Genomic DNA, 15,914 nt, shown 5'->3' with positions numbered 1-15,914 from the left:
CTACCCTCACCTTCTCATGAAAGCTTCATCCCCCACAAGGTTGTTGGGGGTTATTTGTGGGGTCATGGGTGAATTCTGTAGTTATAAAGAGAGTTGGGGTCGCATTGATCGTCCTGGAGTTGTTGATCGATAGCTTCTGCCACTTACACCCATTGCAGCCTTGACCATGAAGTTCCGCAAGCTTTCGGCAGCTTTCCTCGTTTCGTTGCTTCAGGCACCTCAATTGGTAGCTGCGGCTCTCAATGCGACCGAGACCGATACACAGTTGGTGATTTCAAATGACCGACTATATGCGGCTGTTCAGAAGAAGGGCGGCGCCATTGTAAAGCTCACTCTTGACGGAACGAACCTTCTCGGTAGCCCATCTGGATCTACAGGCATTGGACCTTACCTTGATTGTTACTGCACGCCCAAGGGATTCTGGACGCCGGGTTCCGTGGCCCCTGAGTACAAACTCTTCAAGGGTAAAGATGGCAAGGGTAAGGACTATGGCGGTATCGTCATGTCCGACACGTACACCGAGACAGGTCAGGTTCTGGAGCAATACTGGTTCTTGAGAGATGGAGAAACTGGGCTCCATACCTTCAGCCGAGTCGCGTATCACAACGAGGAGCAGCCCTTCCTTCGCAACCTTCAGGAGCTTCGAACCCTCTTCCGACCGAATAACGACATGTGGACTCATCTCCTGACCAACACGAAGCAATATGCGCCTCTCCCGGGCAAGGAAGCAAAGGAGAAGCAGGTTGTGGTACAAGATGCTACATGGTATCTAGGAAACACACCCAATGATCCCTATGTTAAGCAGGAAGCGGATTACTTTACCAAGTATACGTTCCAAGACAGCTGGCGTGATATTGATGCTTATGGACTGTGAGTTTCATGCGTCTCGGCATTTTGGGATATTTGACTGACAGATAAAAGGTTCGCTGATGGTTCCAAAACCGAAGATGGAGATGCATATGGTGCTTGGCTTGTCATGAACACCAAAGACACCTACTTTGGTGGACCTCTGCATTCTGATTTGGTTGTTGATGGTATTCTTTACAACTATATTAGCTCTAACCATCATGGAGATCAAACGGTCAGTCCACTCACTTCTCTATTAAGACTAGAACTAACCTGTGTAGCCCAACATTACCAATGGATTTGACCGAACATTTGGACCTGTAAGTCTATCTGAAGCATCTAGCATATTAATTTCTCTAACTTCTCGTAGCAATACTTCCACTTCAACCGCTTCCCCGGAGAGACCGACATCTTGAAAGCCCAGGCCGATGCAGCTCAATACGCTGACCCTGAGTGGAATGCCGATTTCTACGATTCAATTGCAAAGCACGTTCCTAACTACGTACCAACGAAATCCAGAGGGTCCTTCGAGGTCAAGGTCGATCTTCCCAAGGGGGCCAAGAATGCCATTGCTGTTCTCGCACAGAGCGGCGTGGACTTCCAAGACAATGTCTTCGACACAAAGGCCTACCAGTACTGGGCTAACCTCGATGAGAGCGGCCGTGCTACTATTCCTCGAGTCAAGTCTGGAACATATCGTCTTACCGTCTATGCCGATAACATTTTTGGACAATACACTCAGGACAAGGTCAAGATCAAGGCTGGCAAGACTGAGAAGAAGAATGTCCGCTGGAGGGAAGAGTCCGCAGGCAAGGAACTCTGGCGAATTGGTACTCCTGACAAGACCTCTGGTGAATACCGCCATGGCTTCGAGCCCGATACATCCAAGCCGCTGCAGCCGGAACAGTACCGTATTTACTGGGCCAACTGGGACTTTGTCAAGGACTTCCCTGAGGGTGTCAACTTCAAGGTTGGTGAGAGCGATGTCGGCAAGGATCTCAACTACGTCCACTGGAGTGTTTTCGGAGGAAAGGGCAACTCCGTACGCCCAGAGCAGTATGTTGGCGACGGCAATGTCAACAACTGGACTATTGCCTTCGATCTGAAGGAGTCGCAGGTCAAGCACAAGAAGCATGCGACTTTTACCGTTCAACTTGCGGGTGCCAAGACTGCTGCTGGAAACACGGATATCTACAATGCTTCTGAGCCTCACTCGAACCTCAAGTATACCGTGAACATCAACGGCAAGGATCTTGAGCCTTGGGTTATTCCGTAAGTCGAACCTGGATCTCTCGAAGATGAGCTATGCTGACCTTTTTAAGTTACGACCACAGCAGCTCCTGTGCTGTTCGCTCCTCAGTGAGCTGCTACAATATCGCTCATAAATTCGAGTTTGATGCCAAGTTGTTGAAGAAGGGTGAGAATGAGATCATCCTGAGCTTGCCTTACAACGCTACGAACTATGAGTCTGCTGTGCTGCCAACATCAGTGTATGTTCAGTATGATGCACTCAGGTTGGAGGTTGAGTAGAATATGAGCTGTATACCTACCTAATTAGCAACGATTATTAAAATGAAATTTATGATTTCTTGGGACAAGAAAATAATCAGGAAACGTGATGCTAGATTTCCCGACATCATACGACAGGGCTGATCTTTCGAAATTATTCGGTTATCAGTTTCTGCAGGATCGGAGGGTTTGGCGTTGCAGTAGCGCGTGAGGAGGGTTTGAAGGATCGCCATGATGAGAGAAGCAACAGTAACATCCCAGGGTCGCATAAAGTCAATGTTTTTCGGAGGCTTTTACTCTCCAAGACTAATTTATATAAAACGGGCCTTGAAGTTAAAGCAAAATCTTCTCATTGAGTATCGAGACTCACAGCTCAGTTGATTTCAGTCTTGTACCTTTTAATCAATTCAGCTGCATCAAAATGGCCTCTGGGGCGTTTTTCAACCCTAGGGTCCTCCTCTTAACAGCTCCCCTCGTCTCATCAAGCATCACACTCTGGTTCGCCCGTGACCAAAGTTTCTTCCTCACCCTCTTCACCAAGTCTCCCATTGAGCGCAAGAAGGCCAATGAGATCCTCCCAGGCTACATCAGTAATTTCTACGGTTCAGGCCCATGGGCGGTCCTCACTTTCATTGGCCTAACATTCAGCACTTCGATCGTCAATATCTGGTCTGACCGCGCTTTACTCCGGTCTCGCGGCTCACTATTTTGGTACGGCTGGTCTGCTGCACTGGCGCTGGGGCATCTTGCATACGTGCCTGCTGTAGCGTGGAAGCTCAGGGCGCTGTGGGAGGATAATTGCGCTGTTGAGGGGACGGATAATGTTGGGATGCTGGAGAGATGGTTGGCTGTTAATCATTTGAGGATGTTAACGACTGATCTTGGGGCATGGCTTTGTGCTGTTGTGGCTATTTCAAAGACGTTGATTGTCTAACCCATGCTGGGAGGCACTGGATGTCTTTTGTACGAAATCTTTTTGTTAATACAGTCGAGGATCTACTGGCGGAGTGGGATTTGGAATCAGAGATCTTGATATGTTACATGGACGATGAGCGAGGCGTGATACTTGGTAGCATTTTAAACGCTCCCTTGATATTTCTTATAGGAGCTATGTCTAGTTATGTTGCAATGGTAGCCGAGTCCCTTGCACGCGACAACACCATTTTCTATCCCCTCAGACAAGTTGTAAGCGGCTCTCGGCTTCACGGCATGTCTCGTACGTCTCAGGCCTGTGTAAGTTATCCTCAATTTCTGTTAGCGTCGGCACCAAAATAAGACAATGTCCACTGAGCCCTCGAACTTAAATAATTCGAGCTCGTTCTTTTCAGTGGAGATTATAAATAAAGAGATCAGTAAAATGACGCGTTGCCAGGCCGTATTTCCGGTCATCGATTCATGGTAGTGTTGAGTTTACACGCTTCTGTCAGTTATTGGTCTGCAGATTACGCGTCTCGCTATCTCTGAGCAGCCATTTCCGAATTTAAGCTATCCCTTGAGACAAGTAGATAATGCAATCAACACGAGCTATTTTTGTAGTGATTTCGGAAACGTTGTTGAGACTCTGACTTATCAGTGGTTTTGTTTGTGGTCTCTCGTGTTACCCCTGAACCCTCTCATGGCTAACACGGCTGCACGGCTACGCGGATATCATCATCAGCATCGAACTTCAGCCCACACCAAAGCGATGCATGCGCTAGGGAGTAGGCAGATCGGAAAGACGGCATGTGGGGGATGCCCCATGGGCGGGCGAGTGCCGCCAAGTACCCTTGTATATTGATTTGCTGCTCATGATACCTACGTCAAATGCCCAATAAACTTTCCCATTTCTCAGGTAGGTACCTTACCTCGTCTTATAGAAAGGGACTGTGAATCACTCACGGGCTGCCTTGGATGTGCGCCCGACCATCTGCAGCTGCACAGTATTGAAGGAAGGAGGAGAGCTGCTTTGCTCCCTCAAATGTTTCAACAGAAATTCCTCACTTCCTCCTTCCTGTGAATAAAAAAAGAAACTTGATTCATATGCTTCTGAGAGGGTGCACTCGAGGCTGAGACAACCCATCTCCATCAACATCCATCTCTTCTGCATTGCATTCCATTCTATCTATCACCAACTCTCTTCTCTTCTCTTCACTCCTCTTGTTCTCTTGTCATTCATCAGTTGATACAAGCAACTCCAGCTTCAACTCTTCACTCACCCATTTACCCAGTTCTTCCATTTTCAACTACGTCAACATGTCGCGGTATTCATCTGGCGTCAAGCCTGGAGAGATACCTCCAATTTACGACGAGATAATGCTGGCTCGTAAAGGCCAGGAAGTCCGTCATGCAAGCTCAACAATGCCCTGGTGGAATCCTCGGTACTGGCGAAAGAGAGTCTGGGCTGCTATTATCATAGTCATCATTGTCATAGTGATAATAATTGTTGCTGTCGCCGTGGGAAAAGCTAGAAAGAATATATATCCAGACTACACACCATTATCGTACAGCTTGAAAGATACATGTAAGTGCCTATCATCATCAGCTTGGATAAAAAGACCCGCTAACCACTGCCCAGATGGAGGTGAATCCTTCTTTGATCAGTTCAACTATTTCACAGGATACGACCCCAGTAAGAACTACCTCCTACTTCAAGGGTTGCAGTACTGACGCTTCTTTTCAGCTGAGGGCTTCGTTCATTACGTTCCAAAAGCGCAAGCAGAGCTTCTTGTAAGGAACCCCTGCCGGCCACAAAACAAAGCACTACTTAGTATCATGTTCAACTAACACTCTCCAGAATCTCACATATGCTTCGCCCAGCACTGCCGTTATCAAAGTCGACACTTCTGTCGGCCCCAACGACAAGCCTAATGCATCTACTGGTCGCTTTTCTGTTCGAATCGAGTCCAAGAAGACATACGAGAACGGCCTTTTCATCTTCGACGTCAAGCATACTCCCTATGGCTGTGGCACATGGCCGGCCCTTTGGCTTACAGACCCTTTCAACTGGCCGAATCATGGAGAAATTGATGTGATGGAGTCGACAAACAAAGCCGAAGACGGGAATCAAATGACCTTGCACACTACCGGCGACTGCTCAATGGACGTACGCCGCGAGGACACAGGTAAGACACTGCAGAAAAACTGCAACCACGAAAAGGACGATAATGCAGGCTGTGGCGTTCTGTCAGAGCCTGCGGGATACGGCACTGTCTTCAATAAGAATGGAGGAGGTGTGATGGCGGTTGAATGGCGGCATGAAGGCATCCGCATGTGGCAGTTCGGCAGAGACTCTATACCATCAGATATTAAAGGAAACAACCCAAAGCCCGACACTTGGGGTACTGCTGTTGCCGACTTTCCCAACACACATTGCAACATTGGCACGCACTTCAAGAACCAGAGTATCATTGCCAATATCGACCTGTGTGGCAGTCTCGTCTATCACGTTTGGGACAACTCTGGATGTAAGTTGGCCCATATACTTGTAAGGAAGTAATGCTGACAATTTTCAGGTTCGGGCAAATGCACTGATCTCGTTGCCAACAATCCTGAAGCATTTGAGAATGCGTATTGGGAGTTTGGCACTTTTCAAGTATACCAAGCAAGTTGAGTCTGAGTATGTCCAAAGCTGAACGTGTGCTGTTTGCTCTTTTGAAAGCGCGGCGTTAAGAACAAAGGGGTCTTCAGGTTGCATTTATGAGATAGGCAGTCATTGCAGACATAAATTCTTTTGCTAAGATTACAGTGTAGACTCGTGGACTCTGCATGAGCAGTTCCTCTATGAAGTGCGGGTCTTAAAATACCTGTTAATACAAGTGCCATATCATCATCTCCATATCTATCCTTGTGCCGCCTTCGTACATTCAGTGGCGAAGATTCCAAAAGAGGAGAGAGTCCGTCTCCCAACGCCGCCCTATGCTCTAGAATATGATTACCGTAAACTCCCACGTCTGTAGAAAATCCAAGCATATTTATACATCTCTTAACCCGCTCGTTCGAACCCCAATTTTGTTTATATCAGCTGCCAGCATTTAGTCGTCCTTGGGTGGTGATCGCATGTATGCATCGATGGCCGCACTGAATGCTGCGAAAGCCAAACAACCACCTGCAGCAGCTTGAGGGCCAGCATTCTTGGCCAGAATACCACCCGTCAAACATCCTGCGGCGACACTGTTCGTAAGATCGTTCTTCGCTCGCAGGCCCTCGATACCGCACTCTACGCCAGAGTACAAAGCGCCAACTTTTCCGAAGTTCTTGGCCATAGACCATGATCGCGTTCCCATATCCTTGAATCCGATCTTGAGTTGTTGCTTGAGAGGAAGCGATGTGATCGTGCTTTGCGGGCTACCGGGGGCGGCTGTGTGGTAAGGTGTATCGTAGGACATCTGGCAGGGATATTAGCTTGGAATGACGGCTCGAAGTTGGAGATAGAACGCACAGAGGCCATGAACATTCCGAATAAACCACCCATACCGAATCCCATAACTCCCGACATGACTGACTTCCCAAAACAAGACTCCATCGCAGACTGAACCTATATTTCTCAAAGTTAGCTATGCGCCCCGCGAAATTCCGAGCAAGTTGCGCATCCACGTACAGCTTTAACGTTAGGATCTTGAGGTCCGCCGATCCCAGGCGGTGCGGCGGCGCCGCCTGAAGGTGTCATTCCCGGGAAGTTCATGGTTGTGATGAGATGAGATGAGGAACACGGTCGTTAAAGTGGGAGGGCGGGTTTAGCTACGGCCGGATGGACTTGAGATTCTCTGGGGAAATCTTTCGGGAGGATTATTTCTGCCAAGTATCACCGCCTTTCGGGGGGCGTTGTCGGAGATCCGGCCCCACCATGCCGACTTCGGCGGGCCCGCCCGGATAGACAATCAATCAGTTTTATTGTTCAAAGGCTAGAAGATGTAGAAGAACAAGCAAAGGATGAAACGAAGTTGAGGTCACGGACTTATGGGAAAATGAATTCCGGGATTTGCATAACTGTTGTTTGTTTCAAATATCAACAAGGCTGTCATAACAAACTGCTGCCCTCAAGTTGTTGCTCTAATAATACATTTCCTCTTGTCAAGTCTCAGCAATTATCCTCCTAGCCACATATCTTCAAAGCTCAAAAGAAAAGTATCTTCATGCATCCCCTTTGACTACAATTTCCGTCCCGCTCTCAATCTCTCACTCGTCCTCGTCCAATGTCTAGGTCTTCTTGCCACAATGTGGGCCAACCCGTCGTCCATAATTATCCATGATTCATTTTCTCTGGCTCGGTGGCTGCTAGTTGCTTTGACGGGGGACAGGGCGGTCAGGAAGTCTTCGTCGCTTAGGGGCCTGATTCTGGTCCTGGCCACCACTGTAGCCGCGCTTGCCAGTCTGATGTGATGTCTCACGAAGAGGGGCAGAGTTCGGAGGCTGCCTAAAGTTGATGAAAGGAAATGTTTGACGGATAGAAGGTAGAATCCCTCCTTGAGGTCCCTGAGGGGACCGCTGAGGGGGCCCAGTATATGGCCGAGTCCATGAGCTTTCCTCCTGCGCCCTGGAATGTCGAGCCTGGACATTGCTGTTTCGCGGAACCATGGACATCGATTCTCCAAGGTTCTCGTTCTCTCGAGTTTCAGGTACGAGGCGCCAAAGCCCGCCTTCCAACTTCTCCATGGGTCGGCTCAAGAAGTTGCCTCCAGGTCTGGCAGCACGCACTGTTCTGGGCAGCGGGCGAAAATCGAGTGCATACTTCGCCCTCGGGTCATCTGGTGGTGACTGGTTTTCTTCAAAAGACTGCTGCTGAGCCCAATCGTACGGAGCGAACGAACGAACATATGGGACGCTGGATGTGCCTGAGCCACTCAGTCCAGGTCCAGGTCCATCCTCATCGATAGTGGGCAGTGCATTTCGATTCTCCGCGACTCGAGTCTTGGCTGCATTCTTGCCCCGTCGTCTCTTGGGCTTCGACTGCTCGCTCAAAAGCGCGGTAAGTTCAGGGTTTCGAGGGGGTCGCGGAACTGGAGAGGGGCTAGCCGGTGGAGGCGATCTATGGTTCTTGTACCATTCTGTTATCTGTTAGAACCTTGGAATCGAGGGGAAAATCGTACCAGACTAACCGATCAAGCGTAGGTGCCGTTCAACAAATGGACCAGCATTCGGGGAAGAACCACCCTTGACAATGTTCTGGTAGTGATGCTCGTCTATCAGAGTCAGCAGAAACCTTAGAAGGTATTGGAAGCGCATAGGTAACTCACATAACATGTTCTTAGTATAGTTGCGTTGGGCGATGTCACCAGCATTGTCGTTCATATATTGCGCGCATTGCTCCCAGCTCATGCCTCGATCAGCTGGGTTAGCAGCAGCTACTGAGCGAGGAACAACGACTTCCCAGAGCATTCGTTCTTCGTCTACCGACCAAGTCTTTCCACCCATGGTTGAGGCCCAATGTTAGGGTGGACCAAAGAAGAGAGGAGAGTGAAGAAGCAAGTATATAAAAAAGTGACGATAACGAAGTACAACAGGCAGAGTATATAAGGCAAGCGACGATGCCTATATCGAATGGTAGTGCGGAAAGAGGATAAGAGTAGAGAATGAAGATCACGAACGCAGCTTTATAGGCTCTCAGGACAATAGATGAGTGATTCAGTCCCGTTTGCATTGTCTGCTTAAGCCATGCGAATGCTTATCAAAGGTCAGGTGCCCGTACTGAATGAAGGACAATGGAGCAGGTCACATTGTGATTCAATGCAAACGGAGAAGTTCAGACGAGCCGTTTGACTCTGACTTTTCCCTTCGACACCTTCCGACATGACTACTCCTCAAAGATGCTGCGGGGTTCAGGAGCACTAATACCCCTAGCAAAGAGGAAAGAAGCCAAAGGTCGTTCCAATCTCGAGAACTAGTGTTGTCAGTTGTTGCCAGTTATTGCCTTATGACGATTTACCGTCTGTTGAGGGGCTGACAGCGACTCACGATACTCTTCTTTTCCAGAGGTATTACTCCGTCTCTCACCCAAAAACCCCACCCTCCTGTCATATTTGCAAGCATCATGTCGGTCGTCAGTCTATCACCGACGAACGCAACGTGTGCAGGATCCGTCACTCCTGTCTCTGGGTGCTTTTTGAAATATTCCATGATCTCTTGGCCACAACCTGGCTTCTTGACTGAGTGCGAGAGCACAGTGATTCCTGTGTTCTCTTCGACCTCTGCAGCTAGCTTCAAATTCTTATCCCATGACGTTGCTCCAGCAGTATTTGAAACCACAAGTAACTTGCGACCAGGATAAGCCAACCTTAACTTTTCGAAGTGAGTCTATGCTCCAATTTAGCAGACAATCTTGAGTATCAGGCGGGGTGCAAGTTATAGGCACCTTGTAAGAATCATACACCTCAATACTATCAGGATAAGCAAAGCAATCGTCTTTGTCGAGAACAACAGCCTTGATCTCTACTTTTCGACCATCTTTTTGCAAGCCTTTTTCTAGAGGAATCGGCAAGTCATTAAAAGTTGAGACAGTGTGATGAGGTAGACACAGACTCGGCTTAAAGATAAGCCTTGTGATATTTAATGAGGCTGATAGATTTAGATTCAACATCGTTCCGTTGTCTATAAAATCCGTATAACTTAAGTCTAGAGAGCATGTGAAAATGAATTGTCGTTGGAAGTGAAGCTCGCGCCACATGCATTGGCGCCACAAGCGCCACTGCCAATTTAGCAGGCGCGTTACTAGTAGTTACCACGCGCCTGGGCTCTGTATTCATTTTACCCATTCCAGAAATTACATCAACAATTACAAAAAGTTGGCTTTCGGGAAACTCAAGTGATTCCGCCAGCCTCAGCGATCACAAAATGCCTCCAAAAAAGGCAGTACCTGAGCCTGATACTCAACAAGATCTTCCAAGATCCTTACGAAAACGAGGGCACCAAGATCTCGAACCCATTCCCGAAAGCGACCTCGAAACATCACCAGTAAAGCGACAACGAAGTGCAGCTCATCATTCACCCAAAGCCACCACCGGAACGAATGGTCATACAGAAGGAATCCACCGAGATGTGATAGGAGACAGTGATGCTAGTTCATCCGAATCATTATCAAGAGTCGACCCAGATGAAACCCCTAAACCTGCGCCAAAACGACGAGGGAGACCACCAAAGAAGGCTGTGAATGGCGAAACTCCCACACCGAAAGCAAACCGTACTGCTCTTTTTGAAACGCCAAACAAGAAAACGCCCATTGCTCTGAATGGAGCAACACCTGGAGGAGCAGATAGATCTGCCAAGCGAAAGAGTACGAGAGCTCTCATAGAACATGTTGTTGGCGACGACCTTACGGATGAGGAGGAATACGATGGTCTTGCGCAGCAAATCTACGAATCTAGTGAAGAGGAAGAAGCGCTCGAGGGCGACATTGCCATTTCCACAGAAGCATCAGGGGTAGATGAAGCTGCGACACCTTCGAAATCGACACCTCGCCGAAAAGCTCAGCGGAAAGCACCAGCTCGGTCTCCGACTCCTCCTCGCGACTTGCCTCCTCACGAATTATACTTTGCGCACAACAAACCTGGGCGGGCGAAGACTTCGAATAATACTCTGGGATCACTCGCCCTACTTACACACGACGAATACTTTACTATTATGCGGGAAACTCAGGATCACCATGAGGCCGATATCGAATTTTTGGAGAGTCTACATGCCGAATCATTCCCGCAATGGGCGTTTGAGTTATCGCAAGGGTTCAGTTTGTGTCTATATGGTTATGGCTCGAAGCGACGTCTCCTGCATAAGCTTGCCGGTCACTTGTACTCTTCCATTAGGAAGGAGAAGGGGGACAAGATTGTTATAATCAATGGTTATGCCCACAACACCGTTATGCGCGAGGTATTGAGCACAATTGGTGCGGCGGTTGATCCAAGTCACCGCATTCCTCTAACGCAACCTGCCGTCATGGTCCCTGCCATTCTATCACACCTCGCCACAACGTCTTCAACATTGACTCTTGTTGTTAACTCAATCGATGCAGCGCCTCTTCGTAAATCCGGTTCACAGTCTGCTCTAGCGCAACTCGCGGCGCATCCTCAAATACGGTTGGTGTGCTCAGCTGATACACCAGACTTTGCACTACTATGGGACATAGGTGTGCGATCTGCGTTTAATATGGTGTTCCACGACTGCACGACCTTTGCCCCATATGGTGCCGAGCTGGATGTTGTGGATGAGGTACACGAGCTTCTCGGGAGGAATGCTCACCGAGTCAATGGTAGAGAAGGTGTTGCGTTTGTTTTACGAAGTTTGCCCGAGAACGCCAAGAATCTGTTCCGCCTCTTGGTGGGCGAGGTGCTCATTGCTATTGAGGAGGAGGGCGACAGCGGCGATGAGCCAACTGGTGTTGAGTATCGAATGGTGTACAACAAGGCCGTGGAAGAGTTCATCTGCAGTTCCGAGATGGCTTTCCGAACCTTGCTGAAAGAGTACGTTCATTGTCGCCTTCCGTTACACAATCATGACTAACGAAGAGTAGATTTCATGACCACCAAATAATCACGAGTATGAAGGACGCTCTAGGAACAGAGTTGCTGAGCTTGCCGTTTAGAAAAGACGAGCTAGAGGCAATCCTGGAGGATCTCATGTCATAATGTAAAACCAGTGTAACATATAGAATCGGAAGCATAACAAAGGTGCATGGGCGCTGGTGTCGGGAGAGCATAAGATATCACGAGAGAGTTGAGTTACATTATTGTAATTGAAAAAGGGGTATAATTAAAACATGTAGGGGAATAAATACCCTAAATTGAGACTATCTTGAAGTCTGTCATGAACATTACGTCGTCTATGCAGCCGTCTGCCATGTCTTGCTCTCTATATCAAGCATCCGTCTTAAAGAAACCACCGGAACGCCACCTTTGATGTACTTTTATATCAAACACCCAGGCTTTTCACACATGTCCACAACACCACTGGTACGATGACGTTGTCGTTCCCGCCAGTAAGAACAGCCTCCGTCAGGCTCGCCATGGAGGCGCACATCGCAGCGTTTCGTGTGCCAGCAATCACTCCAGGCTGTTCACCTGCAGCAGGCCAACCACCGATTCTCAACCACATACTAGCGGCACCGAGTCCCAGCATGACGGCCACAGCGAAGGCGACGCTGCCCTCGAGGCTCTTACCGCCTCCCCAGAACCACTTCCGACGTCCATATCGACGACCGATAAGAGAAGCAGCTGCGTCTCCTAAACCCACGCAGATAACTCCGGAGACAAGACTGACATCTCGAGTTGTGACTTCCCAGCCAGAGAGGTAGCCGGATCCAGAGCGTGGTAGAGAAGCAAGGCCCAGCCAGAGAGGAATTGCGCACCCAATTAGAAGAAATATGTGCGAGATGACAACTGGACCACGGAAGTCTCTGCCGTCGACGTATGGTGCTAGGAATGAGGCAATGGGCTTTGATAGTGGAGGTAGCTGACTTGCTCGCAGAAGATCCAGGATCAAGAAGACCGCAAGAATTAGAGACAGGGCAAGAGCTGCATACGTGGGATCGACAAAGGTTGCGGGCAAAAACATGCCAACCATCATAAAGTGGAACACCTTCCGCCGTGTATCGACCTCATAGATGTCCTTCAGACGGAAGACGATAATGAGCCCGAGAATCAAGATGCCCATCCAGTAAGTACTCAACAGAAGTCGAGTGTTTGCTTCTCCAAATTCGTTATGGCGAACGTGCTGTACCCAACCAGAGTGGCATTGCTTGTCGTCTGTGGGGTCAATTCGCGGGGGCAGGCATATCCATCTTTCCAAGTTCAGACTGACAACTTGATATCGGAACCAAGACCAGTCGCCGAAGAGATATCCCAAAGCCCAACCAATAGGCTCATTGCCATCTAGGGCATACCATTGTACATAAGTTCGAATGCCACCAAGGATGATAGCTATGATACTCAAGTAGACGTATCCAGCATAGAGCCATTTCCTCAAAGTCGCTTGCTCTTGAGTAAGCTTGAAGAAGGGCCGAACGGACATGGAAGTTGCTCGCTTTTTGCGCCCTGAAGGAGTATGCGTCGCGTTACGTCGATTCCCATGATCAAGGTGTGGTAAGGTATGTCTCCGTGCAAAAGACCAGTTTCCGAAACCATCTGCAGCCGTGGGCGAAGAGGGATCACTATCAGGTTCTGCTGGGTTCGGGGAGCTTGGTCCAAGGGTTCGAACTCGAGTAGGCTTCTTGAACAATGGGCCTGCCTCGTCCTCGGATGAGCCAATTGTATCATACACAGCATCCTCATACTCTGGTCTTAATAATTCGTGCCTCAGCCGTCGTAGCGAGAAAATTTGTTTGAAGCTCTTCCAGAGTGGCGGCCGCTGGGAGACTGACACTCTCCGAAATCTCCATTTCGGCACTCTGGCCAAAGCAATTCCCCAGCTTATGACACGTCCACAAAAGAATAGGAGAGAAAGACCGCCACCCCACAACAGGGCTTTGAGAATCAGAACCTGGGGTGAAGAAGCTAGAAGCAAAACGTTGATAAGTGCGATTGACAAGAGCTGGAGCTCAGCCGTCAAGAGACTAGTTGTAGTGAGATAGTGCAATGTCACACACAAAGTTTGGTGAAGAGGATACAGTAGAATAGCTGTTTCTCCTGAAATAAAAGATTCCGGGTGCTTGCTTTCGAAGTATTCACGCTGCTTTGGGCTCCAGATTAATGGAATGCAAGTTAGGCCCCATGCTAGTACATCATATGTAGCATAAGGATCGACCTTGGGAATAACGCTCTGCGGAATGGAAGCAAGGCTCAGAATAAGGTTAGGTAGAATCGCTGCTGGGTTGCTTGACGAAATAAGAAGCGAGACATATAGAGTAATCGCCGAAGGGTATAATATGGGAGCGGGGTCGAAGTGCGCAGGAAGCTCGAGGGGTATTGGGTGAGATGGTGTCCTGTTACGGTATGCCCAAGCGACGACTCGGACAGGATACAAAGCGAGTAGTCCCGCATATACAAGACCACAGAGTAGAATATCTATAATGGTTATTTCAAAGCTATGAGAAGGAAGGCAATGCGCATACCTTTTCCCCAGATTTTTATGAGCTGCAATACCTGGGGATTTGAGGCTACCATGAGACCCAGCGCTAAAACAATGCCAGCCTCAGTTATGCGTCGAACAACGACTCTTCTTCGTTTTTTGAGGGCTTCGAGCAGACGTTTCGTTTCCGGTGTCTCGGTAGGCATGGGCGGCTTGTCTACGGTGCGAATGGCATGACTATCAAGAAGCGCCGGTGATGGAAGAGGTGTTGAAAAGCCAGACAGCGGTTCATTGAGACCTCTTAATCCTTTGTGCAAGTTTGCTTTTGGCGCCGGTAAGCCTTTTAGATAATGTTCGTCGTCAGCTTCGGAGCCGCTGTCGCTCGTCTGCGGCGAGTCCTTGAGAAAACTTGGCCATGCCGTAGGCGATGGTTCGTGGGGAGCATCGTCACCGGTCTTGGCGGATTGCGCTTGGCGGTTCCTCAGTGTAAAACGATCTGAGAGATGCGGAAGGTCTATATTCTGATGATGGTACGGGTGAGGCGATCGCGATCGAACTCGAAGGCTGTCTTGTTCGTCGGGGTCGAGGGTATTTAAAGAGTCGGGGCTGAGATGTTCTGTCATGACGAGGGTATTGAAGGTACCTCGATATCAATCATGGGAAGACAACAGGGCTGCGTATGCGCCTCAAGCACGTTTCAAGGAGAGTGTCGCGAACAAATGGACCAAATTGATGAATAACGAGAGTGAGAATGATTTGAATCAGAGACTATTCCTGTCAGTGGAGTTATCTCCACGTCGTCGATTTCGTTGGAAGAAGCTCGAGCATCTGTCCTCGTCCACATGTGACAGTGGACTTGTCCATCGGGCGTTTCGTCAGCTAACTTCAATCAGTCAGCAGCATGCATAAGGCACGGCCACTCACGAGCCACGTCAATCGATCGTGGCTTTGGGGAGCAAGAAAACTTTGGACCTTGGGTTCAAGTACTAAAAGTAATTAGGCAAGAATCTTCCTAAGCATATACCAGATTTACTCAAGTCTATTTATCACTTAGCATTAAAGATTTCGAGTTTTCTTGCCTCCCCTAGAGGGGCTCAATATCATATGCAGGTAACCCCTTCAACAAATTCACTATCGAGTCGATGAAGTTGACAGAAACACCCTATATGAGGTAAATATTCAATGACAATTAAAGGGCTCGATAGACCCAACCAATTGTTTTCATCCTATATCTCCCTTCATGTTTCTTACCAATTTCTATATCCTTTGAATCCTCATATTGCAACATTCCAGTGCCGTCGCTAAATTTCTCCTTGCTTAATAAACTTTTTGATTCCTTCCCTTGTCTGAGAGAACAAACTCAAATGTTTTTTCTATCCCTTGGAGAGCAGGAGAAAGCCGCAATGAAACAAAATCACATGCACAACCTTCTTTACTAGGTGCATGGGAAGAGAAAACATACAAAATTGTCTCGTTTACAAATGGATATATCGAGAAAACAAACAGTAATGATGATACCGACAGCTCACAGCACCAGTGAGTGTCACTCACTATCAATCAGATCGTATCGCAAGTCTGGCGGATCGAACCAC

General features: G+C 48.5%; 8 protein-coding genes across 15 annotated transcripts; 4 read left to right on the top strand and 4 right to left on the bottom strand.

The window, feature by feature from the left end:
- The first annotated feature begins 136 nt into the window (after positions 1-136).
- FOIG_03527 (uncharacterized protein) lies at positions 137-2,462 on the top strand. Of its 2 annotated transcripts, XM_031201425.1 has the most exons (5): positions 137-870; positions 922-1,081; positions 1,128-1,166; positions 1,217-2,118; positions 2,169-2,462. In XM_031201425.1, exons 1-5 carry the CDS (start codon positions 167-169, stop codon positions 2,374-2,376), a joined length of 2,013 nt encoding a protein of 670 aa, XP_031068949.1. In that variant the 5' UTR covers positions 137-166; the 3' UTR covers positions 2,377-2,462. The 2 variants fall into 2 exon arrangements, with proteins under 2 accessions (XP_031068949.1, XP_031068950.1); XM_031201426.1 differs by having other exon boundaries at positions 1,217-2,462.
- Positions 2,463-2,590: 128 nt separating this feature from the next.
- On the top strand, positions 2,591-3,631 carry FOIG_03526 (uncharacterized protein). The gene has a single exon (XM_031201424.1). The coding sequence runs from the start codon at positions 2,777-2,779 to the stop codon at positions 3,287-3,289; it is 513 nt and encodes a 170-aa protein (XP_031068948.1). The 5' UTR covers positions 2,591-2,776; the 3' UTR covers positions 3,290-3,631.
- Positions 3,632-3,884: 253 nt separating this feature from the next.
- FOIG_03525 (uncharacterized protein) lies at positions 3,885-6,085 on the top strand. 4 transcript variants are annotated; one of them, XM_031201421.1, is made up of 5 exons: positions 3,885-4,855; positions 4,910-4,963; positions 5,015-5,061; positions 5,129-5,798; positions 5,847-6,085. In XM_031201421.1, exons 1-5 carry the CDS (start codon positions 4,588-4,590, stop codon positions 5,942-5,944), a joined length of 1,137 nt encoding a protein of 378 aa, XP_031068945.1. In that variant the 5' UTR covers positions 3,885-4,587; the 3' UTR covers positions 5,945-6,085. The 4 variants fall into 4 exon arrangements, with proteins under 4 accessions (XP_031068945.1, XP_031068947.1, XP_031068944.1 ...); XM_031201423.1 differs by having other exon boundaries at positions 4,062-4,855; positions 5,129-6,073; XM_031201420.1 differs by having other exon boundaries at positions 4,142-4,963; positions 5,847-6,073.
- FOIG_03524 (uncharacterized protein) lies at positions 4,142-7,090 on the bottom strand. Of its 2 annotated transcripts, XM_031201418.1 has the most exons (3): positions 6,932-7,090; positions 6,773-6,868; positions 4,142-6,719 (listed from the first exon to the last, which is right to left on the bottom strand). In XM_031201418.1, the coding sequence occupies exons 1-3, from the start codon at positions 7,013-7,015 to the stop codon at positions 6,366-6,368; spliced, it is 534 nt and encodes a 177-aa protein (XP_031068942.1). In that variant the 5' UTR covers positions 7,016-7,090; the 3' UTR covers positions 4,142-6,365. The 2 variants fall into 2 exon arrangements, with proteins under 2 accessions (XP_031068942.1, XP_031068943.1); XM_031201419.1 differs by having other exon boundaries at positions 6,773-7,090.
- Positions 7,091-7,608: 518 nt separating this feature from the next.
- On the bottom strand, positions 7,609-8,745 carry FOIG_03523 (uncharacterized protein; the record flags this gene model as incomplete). Its single annotated transcript, XM_031201417.1, has 3 exons — positions 7,609-8,378; positions 8,430-8,513; positions 8,568-8,745. 3 exons carry the CDS (start codon positions 8,743-8,745, stop codon positions 7,609-7,611), a joined length of 1,032 nt encoding a protein of 343 aa, XP_031068941.1.
- A 379-nt stretch (positions 8,746-9,124) lies between these two features.
- FOIG_03522 (HAD superfamily (subfamily IIIA) phosphatase) lies at positions 9,125-9,348 on the bottom strand (the record flags this gene model as incomplete). Its single annotated transcript, XM_031201416.1, has 2 exons — positions 9,125-9,211; positions 9,286-9,348. The coding sequence occupies 2 exons, from the start codon at positions 9,346-9,348 to the stop codon at positions 9,125-9,127; spliced, it is 150 nt and encodes a 49-aa protein (XP_031068940.1).
- Positions 9,349-10,085: 737 nt separating this feature from the next.
- On the top strand, positions 10,086-14,320 carry FOIG_03521 (origin recognition complex subunit 2). The gene is made up of 2 exons (XM_031201415.1): positions 10,086-11,780; positions 11,831-14,320. The coding sequence occupies exons 1-2, from the start codon at positions 10,162-10,164 to the stop codon at positions 11,943-11,945; spliced, it is 1,734 nt and encodes a 577-aa protein (XP_031068939.1). The 5' UTR covers positions 10,086-10,161; the 3' UTR covers positions 11,946-14,320.
- On the bottom strand, positions 11,914-15,913 carry FOIG_03520 (uncharacterized protein). 3 transcript variants are annotated; one of them, XM_031201413.1, is made up of 3 exons: positions 15,356-15,493; positions 14,366-15,308; positions 12,008-14,318 (listed from the first exon to the last, which is right to left on the bottom strand). In XM_031201413.1, the coding sequence occupies exons 2-3, from the start codon at positions 14,943-14,945 to the stop codon at positions 12,229-12,231; spliced, it is 2,670 nt and encodes an 889-aa protein (XP_031068937.1). In that variant the 5' UTR covers positions 14,946-15,308; positions 15,356-15,493; the 3' UTR covers positions 12,008-12,228. The 3 variants fall into 3 exon arrangements, with proteins under 3 accessions (XP_031068936.1, XP_031068937.1, XP_031068938.1); XM_031201414.1 differs by having other exon boundaries at positions 15,402-15,493; XM_031201412.1 differs by having other exon boundaries at positions 11,914-14,318; positions 14,366-15,913.
- Position 15,914: the final 1 nt, after the last annotated feature.

Source organism: Fusarium odoratissimum (genome assembly GCF_000260195.1).
Source record: "Fusarium odoratissimum NRRL 54006 unplaced genomic scaffold supercont1.4, whole genome shotgun sequence".
NCBI classification, from domain to species: Eukaryota; Fungi; Ascomycota; class Sordariomycetes; order Hypocreales; family Nectriaceae; genus Fusarium; species Fusarium odoratissimum.
Note: the sequence above shows the minus strand (reverse complement) of the source record. Positions and strands in the feature narration are given on the sequence as shown.

What these genes read in the sequence shown, in the direction of transcription:
- FOIG_03527 (XM_031201425.1), top strand. Translation starts at nt 167, where the DNA reads ATGAAGTTCCGCAAGCTTTCGGCAGCTTTCCTCGTTTCGTTGCTTCAG. An exon ending in TTGACCGAACATTTGGACCT is followed by an intron (nt 1,167 to 1,216) that starts GTAAGTCTATCT and finishes AACTTCTCGTAG; the next exon opens with CAATACTTCCACTTCAACCG. An exon ending in CTTGAGCCTTGGGTTATTCC is followed by an intron (nt 2,119 to 2,168) that starts GTAAGTCGAACC and finishes GACCTTTTTAAG; the next exon opens with TTACGACCACAGCAGCTCCT.
- FOIG_03526 (XM_031201424.1), top strand. Translation starts at nt 2,777, where the DNA reads ATGGCCTCTGGGGCGTTTTTCAACCCTAGGGTCCTCCTCTTAACAGCT.
- FOIG_03525 (XM_031201420.1), top strand. Translation starts at nt 4,588, where the DNA reads ATGTCGCGGTATTCATCTGGCGTCAAGCCTGGAGAGATACCTCCAATT. An exon ending in AAGCGCAAGCAGAGCTTCTT is followed by an intron (nt 5,062 to 5,128) that starts GTAAGGAACCCC and finishes AACACTCTCCAG; the next exon opens with AATCTCACATATGCTTCGCC. An exon ending in CGTTTGGGACAACTCTGGAT is followed by an intron (nt 5,799 to 5,846) that starts GTAAGTTGGCCC and finishes GACAATTTTCAG; the next exon opens with GTTCGGGCAAATGCACTGAT.
- FOIG_03524 (XM_031201418.1), bottom strand. Translation starts at nt 7,015, where the DNA reads ATGAACTTCCCGGGAATGACACCTTCAGGCGGCGCCGCCGCACCGCCT. An exon ending in AAGATCCTAACGTTAAAGCT is followed by an intron (nt 6,869 to 6,931) that starts GTACGTGGATGC and finishes TGAGAAATATAG; the next exon opens with GTTCAGTCTGCGATGGAGTC. An exon ending in TCGGAATGTTCATGGCCTCT is followed by an intron (nt 6,720 to 6,772) that starts GTGCGTTCTATC and finishes TATCCCTGCCAG; the next exon opens with ATGTCCTACGATACACCTTA.
- FOIG_03521 (XM_031201415.1), top strand. Translation starts at nt 10,162, where the DNA reads ATGCCTCCAAAAAAGGCAGTACCTGAGCCTGATACTCAACAAGATCTT. An exon ending in TTCCGAACCTTGCTGAAAGA is followed by an intron (nt 11,781 to 11,830) that starts GTACGTTCATTG and finishes AACGAAGAGTAG; the next exon opens with ATTTCATGACCACCAAATAA.
- FOIG_03520 (XM_031201412.1), bottom strand. Translation starts at nt 14,945, where the DNA reads ATGACAGAACATCTCAGCCCCGACTCTTTAAATACCCTCGACCCCGAC. An exon ending in CATAAAAATCTGGGGAAAAG is followed by an intron (nt 14,319 to 14,365) that starts GTATGCGCATTG and finishes TAACCATTATAG; the next exon opens with ATATTCTACTCTGTGGTCTT.